General features: G+C 33.9%; 1 protein-coding gene across 1 annotated transcript; it reads left to right on the forward strand.

Moving 5' to 3' along the window:
- Window positions 1-8,286: 8,286 nt before the first annotated feature.
- Window positions 8,287-12,026, forward strand: LOC108985096 (transcription factor bHLH145-like). Its single transcript, XM_035695365.1, has 4 exons — window positions 8,287-8,472; window positions 9,072-9,710; window positions 9,819-9,970; window positions 10,072-12,026. The coding sequence occupies exon 4, from the start codon at window positions 10,089-10,091 to the stop codon at window positions 11,181-11,183; it is 1,095 nt and encodes a 364-aa protein (XP_035551258.1). The 5' UTR covers window positions 8,287-8,472; window positions 9,072-9,710; window positions 9,819-9,970; window positions 10,072-10,088; the 3' UTR covers window positions 11,184-12,026.
- The last annotated feature ends 2,285 nt before the right edge of the window (window positions 12,027-14,311 follow it).

Consider the following 14,311-nt stretch of genomic DNA (forward strand, 5'->3'; position numbering starts at 1 on the left):
ATTGTGGATATGGAAAATAATACAGCGGTTCAAATGCGTGCCACTGGAGGTTTTTACCTCACCATAATACGTGGTATGTTAGACGGTTTTTATGCTATACAAACGCCTGCATACATATCCCATAAAACTTTATCCTTAAACCAGATATTTCAATATGGAAGCACCAATGATAAATAAATTTACAAGAATAATGTTATTTATTATCTTAATTTTTATTATTTTTTTATTATCTTATAATATGGTATTAAGTAATAAAAAATAATTTATTATATTTTATTTATAAATTTATTATTTAATATCATATTATGAGATAAACAATAAAAATTGAGAGGATGAATATATTTTTTTAATTCGCAAAGAAAATTATAGGAATGAGAACAAAAACTCAGTGCGAAAGAATGAGATTCTGAAAATTGGAGGGCTGGAATGCAAAACACGCCGAAGGTGAAGCACTAAAGCCGAAAATCACCGCAAAGTAAGCAAAAAGTGAGTAAAAAAAAAAACTGAGAGTTAAAAACACGCCAAAGGAAAGCACGCCACTGGCGGCTACGCGTCCAGAAGAGCAGCTGATACGGTGGGTCCACCCACCGGAGACACGTCACTCTTAATGACAGGCCCAACGTCTTCGCGTGCATCCCACCCCCACCATTTAACTATAGTTTGACCACACTCTCACACATTACCCCAAAAACAAAATCAGAGAGAGAGAGAGAAATACAACCTGTCCTTCTCTCTCTATCTCTTCTGGATCCACGAGCCGAAGCGTGCACGAATGCATGCGCCTCTTAATCCCTACGGTGATGCGGTGCGCACAGTTACAACACACTCAAGTCCCCCTCCTTTTCCTTCACTTCACCACGCTCATCATTTGTTTGCATCTTTTATCGAGGCGTGTGAGCTTTTAGATTCCCGCCACGTGTGAATCTACTCTCTCTCTCTCATCTCTATTCACTTTTTCTATCCGTCTTTTAATTAATTAATCCAAATTCCAACCCCCAAATCGCTTCCCGACAAGTTCAATTTTCAACGCCCCCCCGCAATCCAACGGCCATGAGGAGTTGAACTCGCTCTCATCCAAATAAATATATAAATTATTTGTGGTGATCGCACGGTCAGTGTAAGACGGCGTGTTAATTGAAAAAGGTCGTAGGAGCCGCGTGAATTGCTTTTCTTCCTGCCGGTCCATACTGTAGCGGAGATTCGGTGGTCGGGATCGGAAGATTTTCTTTCCTTTTCTTTTTTTATTTTTTTAAATAACTGTTGTTTTATAGTTCTCCGATAAACCTGATATATCATTCTAATTTCTGTTTACCGCTTATCCAATTTGCCTAATTTCGGGGATTCATAAAATAGATTTTCTATTTATCATCTTTATATATTTTATTTTTATTTTTATATAATTTTTACTATTTCACTCTTCCTAAATTAATTAAATTAAAAAAAAATAAAAAATTATGTATGATGGGTGATTAAAGATGATGAATACAATTTTTTAAAAAAAATTGTTTCTCACTCTTTTATCGTACGACTTCCTCATAAAATAAAATAAAAAAATAAAAAAACCTGTTTATTGTACTACTATTTTATTGAATCTCAATATGATTGTGATCATTTTATTATGTTATTAAAATTACAGTTATAACCCTTTTTGTGAATATTGAATTCCTTTACTATTCCCATCTAGATTGCTTGCAGATAATTCGAACAAAGTGATCTGGTTTGGGGGAGATTATTGGGGTTCCGGTGAGTGAATTCGTAACGACAAAGTGTTCATACTTCATAGGCCGTGACCAAAAAATAAATATTACATCTATTTAGTGCAGAAAAAAATTACTCAATTTTTAACTTTTTATAATTGTATTACGCTATATCAACTTTCTATTGGAGCAAGTTTAGAACTCAATTCCTAGGAACAAAATCAAAGAATACTTATTTAATATTAACCACACAATTAGAATAATCAAGCTCCATAAGGTTTATTTTAAATAAGATAAGTGTTACATTTACAAAAGATCCTATAAAAGTAAATACATAAATTAATGAAAAATTCTAAACATAAGCCCCACACCCTGCACACCCACTTAAAAATATGTGATTTTACTTTTTTATCCTCATATTTCATATTGAATTTGGGGCTTCTGTATAGCACAACTCTAAATTAATATGACTTTATATCATACGTTAGATTTATTTTATAATAAAAAAAATTTTGCAATTTAATGTACCACGTCAATTGACGTAGTTTGTAATTTTACTTTTGCGAGATCTTTTTATAGTTAAAATATTTCTCTTTAAATTATGGTTCTAGTTTAATTTATTCCCCAGCCCTTACCACTTATTTCTTTATTTCCTTTTTATAGTAATATGATCTCGTTGTTTACAAGGTAATATACATGGCCTTTTAATTTGTATTGTAGTCTTCCCAAATTGGTAAATTTAATTTTGAATTTTTTTTTGTATTTAATTTTTTAAAATTAATTACCGAGCTCACATAAAGATTTACTATTTTATTTTTTAGACTAAAAGTAAATCTCAAGTCCAACTTAACCAACGTACAGATATCAATTCTTAACTAACGGTAGTTAGGAATTCAACCATTGGGTACTGTTGAACTCAATAATGATAAAATGCACTAAATAAAGTTAGCTAGTTAAGCCATGACTCCTCCTCCGTGCAAACGGGGATTAGTGAAGTACTTTTCAAGTCCACATGATAATTACAGTACTGTTTTGAGTGGATAATTATCTTGACTTATAATGATCATGAGTGCAAGTTAAAGAAAAAGACAGCCCCCCCGGTTCTAACCAATATAATGGAAAAAGCCTTAATTAGTACTCTCGAATATTATCGGTAATTTGTCAGATCGAGCATGCAGTTGAAAAAATTAACAAAACTCATCATGTCTCTTTTAAAGTTCTTTTTTTTTTTTTTTTAATGCATGGAATAATAGAAGATTAATGTGGAAGCTTGAAACAGTTGGTGTGTAATTAGTAATTCTCTAATAATTATTATTATTAATATTATTATAATTATCGCTTGGAAATGGACACATGCATGCACGGATCAGCAACGCATGAAATTAAGTCACGCTAGCTTCCTTCCACACTGCGTAAAGTAATTGTATTGCACGAGTCATGAGTTGAAAATCATGTTAAATGCATGAAAAAATTAATTAATTAATTAGTTGCTAACAAAATAATAAAATAAAAATACTTGATTAGTACTATTATTTCCGGCTTGGAAAAAATGGTGCGCGTACTTGCGCGTGCATGACTATATATGTGTATTTGTCAAACACTACTAGCTTGTTGCGCGCCGTGATAACAAAAGGTACTCCTACTTCTTACAAATGTTTCGGAGAATACGAACATTATCCATGCTGTTGATATCGGAAAAGCTGTTTTGACAGAAACATGCCTGCATGTCAATAGTATATGGTATGTTAGCTTGCAAATTAGTGTACGTGGTTATACTTAATTAATCCAACTATATATCTTAATTGCCAGAAATGATCAACATGACCATGATCAGGCGCTCCTTATAATTCCTACCGTGTCAAAAACCGCATAATTCTGTTACACCACATTTCAATGCCTCACTCACGATAGGAAGGAAAAAAAAAAAAAAAAAAAGGAAGTGGGAGGTTAATCAACTTCAGCATCACATCTTCCAGATTATGATGCGAAGGTTTGTGTTTTCTTGCCATCGAAGGGACGTTAATGTGCACCAACTGATCCGAATGATCGATGCTCCAATTATATGATCACGCTCGCATGTAGCCAGTGTGCGTTGTCTCATGTAAGCCAAGACATAAAATAGATATTTGCTTCAAAACTATCAAATACTAAACAAAAGAAATAAGAAAAACCCTAAATAATTTGATCATCATGCATGCATGGCTATGTATATATATAGAGAGAGAATTATAAAAGACATGGCCGGAATCATAAGCGTGCCCGTCACACGTGTTTGGTGACGGATGAAATTATTTCAAAACAAACCCAACGTCCCCCATATATGAATGGTCTAATCTTAAACCAAACAAAAAAAAAACACTTGCAGACACCCCATTAAAGAAAGAAAGGAGAATGGGGGAGGGTTGACGCTTTCTAACTGACCTTTTTCTTTTGATGGAATATGTGCATAAATAAAAAGTATAGTGGAAGAAAAGTCTAAGAAAGCGCGCGGGTGATTGTTGGATATAAATAATGATATTCGAGGAAGGGACATGGATTCCCCGGCCCCCTTCTTTAATTTGCTCTTTGTGTTGGTGTTGCAGCTTAATTATATTTAAAAAGGCAAAACATATGATCCTAATTAATTCAGTGCAGTGCCGTCTGGTGGAGATCAGGGTATTCTATTTTTACTTTTATTTTTCATGTTTTTGCTTTACAAGCGTGGATGTTTTTGTTGGAGAATCCACAACCAAATGGCTCCATGGTCTCGTGGCCCACTCTTCCCCACCAAACTCAATTACAAGTTAATGGCCACTACAAAAGTAAAAATCCTCAAATCTCTAGCTAGCTCCTTCCTCCCATCACTCCCCAACCCTACCTAAACCCTGCATGCCCTCTCTCTGATCTCTCTCTTTCTTACAATAAGAAAAAGAAAAGTAGAAAACGTCTGTCAATTGATGTTATCTTTTGTCACACTCACATCTTGTGTGCATCCTATATATGGATCGGACCGTGTCTTGATGTTTATCTGATCATTTAGATCTGTTTCTTTTTTTGTTCCAATGGATAAATGTTTTTGTTACCATACATGATATCATGGTCATGGCAGATAGGATAGAAAATCGTATTCCCCACGAACAACCACACAGCTAGCTTTCCTTTAATGTTCTAAAGCACGCGCGGCTGATTACGATTCCTTTTTATTGTTTGCTTTTCCTATTTATAGCGTTTGAGGAGGTTTAATTTTTTTTTTCCTTAAAACACCCATACAACGAGTTTTACATATTTCAGATCCGAGAAAGAGGCAAGCTAGTCTCCCTGATGCTCCTTTATTATCATTTATACATATTTTTTACTTTTAAAAAAAAAAAACTCATGTTATTTCTTTAAAAAATTATTATTTTTTATTATAATAAATATATTTTCGTCGTAAATAATCGGACGTTCTTTTATTAAAGTGTATCTTCTTTCCATGACTCCTATGTATACATGCCAATTTTATACCCGACATATATATTCATGCAATATTATTCTAGATTACTCTTCCAGCTTGGTTAAGTACTTCAGCTACGCTATCTCGACTTGGTATCAGAAAACCCTCCTCTACGAGACTTTCATATTTTAAGTGACAGAATAAAGTACAAAGTTATACTAATTACAAGTTAAAAGAAGTATAATTAGTAAAGTGACCATATAAATAACAAAATTGCGTATGGAGGAATCTTCAAAAAAAATAAAAAATAAAAAAAATATTGGGTTTTTGAGAGCAAAAGAATCCTTTACTTTACACCTCATAGTGTACGCTGGGGGAGCGTTTAGTGCCACGAAGAGGGTAGAGGCATTGGGATTGGGCGTGGTTAATATTGTTCCCTCCACTCCAAACAATAGGGCATGAAAGTATTCTTATCAATAACATTAAAATATAGTCTAATACATATATAATTAATTACCTGCCACGGATCTTCTTACCTGTGCCTAAGATCTCTTTCATGTGTTCAAAATCATGTTTCTTCCTTTTTATATATATTAAATTATGTTTTGGGGCGGATGCATGGAACCATACCTTGCTAACTTGCCCGGCAGTACTAGCTAGTACTCTTTTATATATATATATATATATGAGCTATTCTAGTTATAAGTGAATTTGCAGATTAATTTCTGTCCTAATATTGATGTAGATTATTTTATCAAATATTTTTATATATATAAGTTATTTTAAGATAAATTTAAATATATTTATCAAATATTAAAAAGAATTGTGAGTCGATAAAAATATATTGAATTAAAAAAAAATTATAAATCTTAAAATTTTGAGTTAATCAATATTTAATAATCTAAAAGTTATGTTTTTAAATGTTTGAATATGTTTAAAAGGGAATTGAATTGAGATGAGCTGTCCAAACGAAGCCTAAAATTGAAGTGACACCTTAATTAATGAGATGCATAATGAAAGCTTAATCAAAACCTCACAGTCTTCTTCTCTTTGGAGTGGGGTCCATGTAGTGATGCCTATTTTCGCTGATTTAAGACACGTCCCATATTTCACATCAATGAAAAGTAAATTAATGTACTCCACGGGGGGTCAGTCCCTATTGCCCCGCCCCCTATAGGCCTCTTGCCCTCCTAAAAGGTTAGGCCATCGATGTGTATAAATAATAACGAGATATAACATTGCAAGGTGGATTGTGGGGTTGTAAAGATATATAATCTACACACACATTGCTCATCTGTGGGTCCCCTTTTTTCAATTTTTATTTTTAAGTTTCTATAAATTCATGTTTTGAATGGTCAAGCTCCAAATCATTGGTGTTCGTTTTTTAGACATCGGATACCCATTTTCCCTTCCCCCTTCTTTTATTTCTATCTCGTATTTATACGTATTTTCATCCTTTTTATTCTTTAATCTTTTCCCTTTTGCCTTCTTTTGAAATCCTTAATGATGTAGTTCTAGTTCTAGCTCCCTGAATTCCGCTGAAGACACCAACTTCTGACCCATCAACTACCCCAATATGTTTTTCTTTGCATTTTATCATTAAAAAACATAAGTCACCTAAGATTCTAATAAGATGTGGCCACTACCATGTAATTTAATCCATCAACTTGAGTGTATGAATAATAAATGTCACGCATGATTAATGTGATAACCTTATTGCTCGAAATATATAACACAATTAAGAACATATTCAGTAAGATTTTTTTTTTTTTTAAATACAAGATCAGGGTTAAGTAACAATTAGAATAAAATTGATATGCATAGCTCCACATTGATAGGGACACCAATTTAGGATAATAATCTACATTTATAAAGCTAAGATCAGCACATTAATAGAAGTTTTGTCTTATTGTTTAGAGCCGGCCACATGACTTCATCTAAATAAGAAGGTTATTAAATTATAATTTATTCAGGGTCATAACAATATGAATAGGCTTCAATTCAGTATGTGATCAACTGCATTATTAATCCATGTGTGTTTTGCTGAATAAGTACATACTTCCTACATGATAATTGAACACGTAATAAAATAATATAATGAGTTGCTTAAGCAAGCAAATCCCATCTGACTGATCTATCTGATTTGTCTTAATTCTTATGCTAAATCAAACTCTCTTGTCACTATTTAATTTATCTGTCTTAAGTATTTTTTATTAATTAAAAAATAAGTAAAATACATGAAAACATATATTATTTGATACAAGAAATACACTATTTGATATGAGAAATGATTCATATAATTTTGAGTGAGCAAGTTTCGTATACTTCTTTTTTAAAAAATTGACAAATTTAGAACTCACATAAAAATTGTAATTTTTAAAAAAGAATTACATGGGACTTACACCACTTAAAATTAGGTTGCGTTTAGATGTTGAGATGATTTCAAATGATTTGAATTTATATTTGAATAATAATATTTTGTGAGACTTATTAAAATGTTGTAATATATGTTTAAATGTGCGACATATACTGATATGAATTTAAATTTTTTATAAAAAATTAAAAAAATAATAGGTTTATAAATAATTAATTTAAGATGAATTAAAGTAAGTTTGTATTTGAAAAGTAGCATTAGTTCCATACTCTCAATCAATTAATTCCCCCGTCACCCGCAAAATGGAACGCACTTATCATTACGGAGTTGTGATTTTATGTTTTAATTTCTTTTTGTCTTTAAAAAAGTGATAACTAATAAAAGTGTAAGGGCTATTTTGGGAATATTGTTTTGTAAGTAGATACGATAATATTCGGAGGAGTGGAGGAATATGATTGGTCCCATGCAAAACCAGACGCTGCGGTGTCGTTGGGACACGACCACATGGTCAACAGCAAGAAGAGGACATGGAAGTCATTTCGAAACCTGATCCAGCCTTAACCTCACCACTCCTGAACCCAAGGTTTCGATTCAACTAACCCATCCAAGTTTCCCTCGGGAGAGAGAGAGATTATCTACTGTGCCGCGCTCATTATTGTACACTAATACCTTGCGTGCACTCTTCGCGCACGTATCAAACTCACTTTCATTTATAAAAAAAAAAAAAAAGAATTATTATTATTATTTTCGTTATGATTCCCCAAACGAATAGGGATATATATGTCACTTTAGTTTCTTTGTGACCTTATCTTCCCCGTGCTCTCTCGCCGAGTTCCGACTTTGATTTTACTCTCTCTCTCTCTCTCTAAAACGTTCGATTGAAGTGTTGTGTGTTCGATCTGGGTCTCAGACACAGCTTTGGGGTTTGAGGAAGGTGTAAAAACTTTGAGAACTTTGTGTTCTGTTGCTCTGCAATTAGACTGTCAGCCGTAAGTTGTTCGTTTCTCTCTAATTAGTGTCTGATAGCTTCTGGAATTATTGTGTGAATGATAGTTCCTGTAATGTTTGTTAATTCTTCTCATTTGGGGCCTTTGGCTCCTCCAAAACTAAAGTTGTTATTTTTGTTATCCCATCATATCTTGTCGGTAAGGTCCCTTCGTGTATTTCTGCCTGAACTCTTAGTTTATAGTTCATTTTCTTCGAAGTTTTTTTGGCTCTTCTTCTATTCTTAGTTTTTGAGTCTTCTCAATTATTTGGATAAACTCATCGATATTTTCTTTGTGTAAGAAAATTCATTCAACTAGCTAAGGATTCCCAGGTTATTTATTATTTTCATGCTTGCTTCGATGCATCCATTTTCTGTCAATTTTTGACGTGTTTACCTCTGAATGGTTCCTGAGAAACTTTATGGGTTAAATTCTTGAGCTTCAAATTGAGGGAAAAATAGTTTATACACAAACACGCGCCCGCTCACACGCTCACACTCACATAGTTAGCAAAGCATGTTTTTTATGGATGCCGATAACTAGAAGGACAAGATCTCGAGGATAACGTTATGTAAGAGATATGTGTCTGATTTTGTTTGCAGGGAGCCTGGAACAGTGAAAGAGTCGAGGAGGTCTTTTTTATCTTTTGGAGAGTATTAGAACAGCATGCGGTGGTGGCTGAGTCTCTCTGTTGACGTCTTCCGCAAAGTCATCTCACTCAATCTTTATTGTAGAGTAATTCTGTAATCCATTCCGTCTACTCAGAACCCCTCAAGTTTTCTACGCCTCTCTTTATATCTCTCTCTAGTTTCCATGGGATCCAACTTTCTCGTCGTCGTTCCTTGTTATGTCCGCCAGATTAGCTGAATATTTCTGGACCTTTTTCCCATAGTTTCATTTGGATCGTTTTCATTGCGACATAATTCTATTAGTTGCTCTATTGGATTTTTTAAATTCTTCTCCCTGGTTAATTGTATTGGATTTCTGTTTCTCGGTGATAGAGATTCACCTTTCTGTTGAATTCATCTTTCTCTGGCTTCAGTTTTTTCTTCGGAGTTTTGAACTCTTTGTCCTCTAGAAAAGTTCCATCCCTCATATCAAATTGTTAGAAAGTAGTTATGGTGTGCCAAGCAGCGAGTCAAACAAGATTTCGGGCCATGAAACACGAAAATGGGATTGCAGGGAGCGCGACGATAATTGTTAAAGTCATTGCTTGCTTTCAACCTCTCCAGGACTGCCAGGTTCGTAAAAGTTTATTTGATACATATATATATATGGATTTGTTTCAAATGGAGATGGAACGCGTTAGTAGTTGTATTTACTTTGTCGATTTCTTGTGTTTTTGCCAGGCCGAATATTTCCGTCATTTGCTCAAACCTGTGACGTAGATTTGTTTTGAGTTTGTGTTCAGACTTTAAGCTGGAGTTTTTAGTTAGTTTCCTTGTTCCTAATAGAAAGAGAAAATAATCAGCTATTTCTAATTCTTGAAAGCATCATTCTGGTACGTTTACCTTGTCTGGTTCATGTATTTTATTAGTATTTTTTTTTTTTTTATAACAACAGATTGTGAAGTCTTATGGTGTTTTCCCTTTTGAACTTTAGGTGATTGTTTTGGTTGGATGGGAGGAGACTGTGGAACCTGGCTTCCTCAGCTGCATTTTAATTGGCAATCACCCAATTTGAATTCCTCGGGTGCTCCCCTTGAAATAGGGCAGCGAAACCCCTTGCCTGCATTTATAAACTCTGGCACTAATATGGCTCCACTGAATGGGGCGGTGCCGGATTACCCATCTTCTAAACTACCTCATTCTTGGATAGGTCAAGCTAATGAACCTTGCGGTTGGTTTCATTATGGACCTCATTTGCACCAACCCTTCACCCCTGCCCTTAACAACTCGATTGCTGAAGGCAGACTGCCTGCTAACACCTATGAAAGCTGCAGGCAGGCCTTCACACCCAATGCAGGGTCTGAATGTGCCCAGAAGAGGCTTCTTGTTATTGATCAATCGAGGGACCAAACCACTTTGATCTTTACTTCTGGGATTGGGACTCCTGTCCAGTGTCTTACTTCTTGGAGTCCAAAACCTAGCGCTGTTTGTAACTTGAACGGGAATGATCTTGGAATTAAGGGAGATTCGAACAATTTCTCAGGACCATTATTAACTGATGAATTTAATGAAAATCCCCTAATTGATGGACAAAGCGAAATGCATGAAGATACTGAAGAGCTCAATGCCTTGCTCTACTCGGATGATGATAGCGATTATACCGAAGATGGCGAAGTTACAAGCACAGGTCATTCACCTTGTTCAATGACAGCTCGGGATGAGAAAGATTGGTTGGAAGGAAGTACTGAAGAAGTTGCTAGTTCTGCTGGGCCAACTAAGAAGCGGAAACTCATTGATGGAGTTTATGGTGGTGTACCATCACTGATGGACACGGCAAGTTCTAAGAATGCCAACAAATCCTCTGAATGTGAAGATGATGCAGAATCTAGTTGTGCCAATGACAACAATGTGGTGTCAAGAGAAATGGGTTCGTTATCAGGCAACAAAAGGATGAAGAGGGAGAGGATTCGTGAGACTCTGAACATTTTACAAAGCATAATTCCTGGTGTCAGCAGCAAGGATGCACTTGTGGTCCTCGATGAATCTATACATTACTTGAAGGCTTTGAAGCTCAAAGCCAAGGCTTTAGGACTTAATGCTATCTAAGTTGCAGGGTGCTTTCGACACAATATCTTTAGCAGTGCGTGGTATCATCAGTTGCCGTATATTAGAAGAGTACAAAATATCATATTGGGGTGTGAATTTGCATACAGGAGTTCTTAGCAGTGGAGGCAAAAGCTCTGGAGACAGTAGAGAGAAAAGCTTGAACACATCAAAGTCTTTCTGCAGTGATCGAGTTGGAAATTAGCAGCTTTGGCTTTGGAGAATGTATGTGTAATTTCTTTCTAGAGAGAGGATGAAGAAGTGCGGTATATTATGTCATAATAAAGGGTGGTGAATCATTAGTCTTGTCTTAGGGTTTAGAGAAAGTGAAACCCATCCTTGGGCGTGGATTGTGGATGAGATGACTGGTTGTTCCAGACGGGGCCCAGATAGAGGAGCGTGCACACCCCCCCGGTGTCTTGGGACCCAACTCACACTTTCACTTTCTCTCACTCTTTTTGTATTCTTGTAATGTTTAATTGTTGGTGGCGTTATCTTTTTCTTGACGTAGAAATCTGCACCAGCAAAGAGGCCGTATCCATTTCATCATGCAGCAACTTGCTTGGGGGCCCTAGATTCACCATTTCCACTAATCCTTGAACCCAAAAAAAAAAGTTGTTATCTTTTTCCTTTTTTTTTTTTTTTTCCCTTAAATGTACAACTCTCTGTGGGATTTGATATTTTCCCTTCTTTTATGGCACTGTAAGTTTGTTTGTGGAAAACTGATAATGTTTTGCTTGGTGCTGTCTATCATGGGTTTAGTGGTAACGTACTCTGCTCTTCTTGTTGTTTGTTGTGGTGGCTTGGTCGGTAGGGAGATAATGATGATATCTTGGTTTTGTGTAATTTAGTTTGTTTGGTTTTATTATTGTCTTTATGCCGCTGTACTCACGTCGCATGCACGCATTTATGATTTGAGACAGCGATGTGCCTGGTTATTTCTTGGCTACTTCGATGTTTTTGCAAAAACTTCCGTCTAAGGATGATGGTGTGTGAGGGGGCCACCCGGTTGCATTATTGGTGTGAGGATACATATGTCGAATCATAAAAATGCATTTCCTTAAACCTTCATTTTTTTTATTCTTCTGGGTGTTTTGTTTAGATGCAAGCTTTTGTAACAATGTGATTCACTAGGAGTAATGTTACATGTATGCAAGTCTACTTTGAATTGAATAGTGAGGTGAGATGACATGAGTTGAATAAAATATTGTTAGAATATTATTTGTAAAATTATTATTATTTTAAGATTTGAAAAAATTGAATTGTTTATTATATTTTGTGTGTGAATTTAAACATGGTATATATTATTTTCTTTTTTGGTATAATTACGAATGTTTTGTTACATTGATTTTTTAATTAATATATTCAACTTAAAGTCCCATTTTAAAATTGAGAATTTATCGAGATAGTATATTCAATATAATTTCGGTCTATGGTTAAGTTGATTGAGGCAGGAATATATTCCGCGTGACGTAAACGGATTCCTCATCTTAAACAACATGCCTTCTCCATTTCGCAATAAGAAATCAAGACAAAAATCCCTGAATGTGAATATGGTTTTAGATAATCAAAGTTACATTATTATAGCTTTAACTTCTCTATTACTATACTGAGCCTCGACTTTTGATAAGGTCGCATAAATCATGAGTGAAGTCAGGTCGCATATATTCGGTTGAAAGATTCTTTAATCTTTTGATGTATTGTCCTCGTACTTTTCTCGACAAAATTGATGATGTTCATTCTTTTGTTTTTTTAAATTAATATCCGGTGCCTTTAGTTAATGAATTAATTTTCTATTTTGAAATAGCATAAATGATATTGGAATCATTGATCACATTTATCTCTATTGGTAATATTTTATATGATTAAAGTATTAAAGTAAACGTAATTAAATATGACGAAACAATTAATTAAGGAAGATTCTGAAAACGTTTGGAGCAACATAAATTATTAATGTTATATACAGTCACGTATTGTGTATGCAACGCGTACTTCTCTTGAAAAAGTAAGAAATTTACTATAAAAAATTAATTTTTTTATATAAATTTTATATTTATTTATTTTTAAAAAAAATATATATAACTTTTACACATTTCAAAAGTGTAAATATCAATCATAATATCTGTTGAGGCAAGCATTGAAAGTGTCTGTACAACTATGCACAAAATTGGTTGTTTTCTCTCAGGCCGTCCGCTCCGCTATTTATTTTGTACTGGAAAAGCACCAACCTCGGTGCCCGTAACAGAGTAGGAGAATTATACGCAACCTGTGTGTGTTCATACGTTAAATATCACAAACACACACAATTCTCTGTCACTGTCAGTATATTGACTTCAATTTTCGGTCAAAATGCCACATAACATAAAAAAAAAAAAAAATTGTAGTTCTGGTCGGTTATATAGAAAAAATTTATTTATCATTCTAACTTCTATCATCTTCCCATTATTTTATAATGTGATATTAAATGATAGGTTCACAAGTAAAATAGAATAAATAATCTCCAATCATTTAATGTCACATCATAAAATAATGAGAAGATGATGAAATTTAAGATGATGAGTAACATTACTCGATTATATAGCGTCTGCACTGCAGAAAAGGTTGAGTTTACTTGTACAAATTTTGTGTCAAAGTTGTACAGAATATTCGTTCTATATTTTGATCACTTTGGTATTCGAACTTTGCTTGCTTCACGGCCTTTAGAGCTTTAGGATTAGTTTATGTATATGTATATACAAAATCATATCTTTGCATATCTATTTAGTCATTCAAATAAAATTTTCGCATTGACTTAAATATATTAATTTCTTTCTAAAATCAATTTATATATATATATATATATTACAGTTAGCATCCATTATATTCATTTGACATTAATAATACAAATGTAATGAAAAAAATATATAATATATTATAATAATAAAATGAATGTGCTGGTAAATATTTGTTGTATTGTTGGAGGGAGAAGAGAAAATGATTGTGCAAAAGAGAGAGTGAGATGAGAGAGAAATAATTAATAAAATAACATTTGAAGAGTGAACAGTAAATATCTAAATTTGTATAAATACTATTCATAACTATGCAAAATATAGAAATGTATAATCTAATGTAAATGAATTTAAACTCATATT

Source organism: Juglans regia, chromosome 11 (assembly GCF_001411555.2).
Source record: "Juglans regia cultivar Chandler chromosome 11, Walnut 2.0, whole genome shotgun sequence".
In the NCBI taxonomy this organism is placed as follows: Eukaryota; Viridiplantae; Streptophyta; class Magnoliopsida; order Fagales; family Juglandaceae; genus Juglans; species Juglans regia.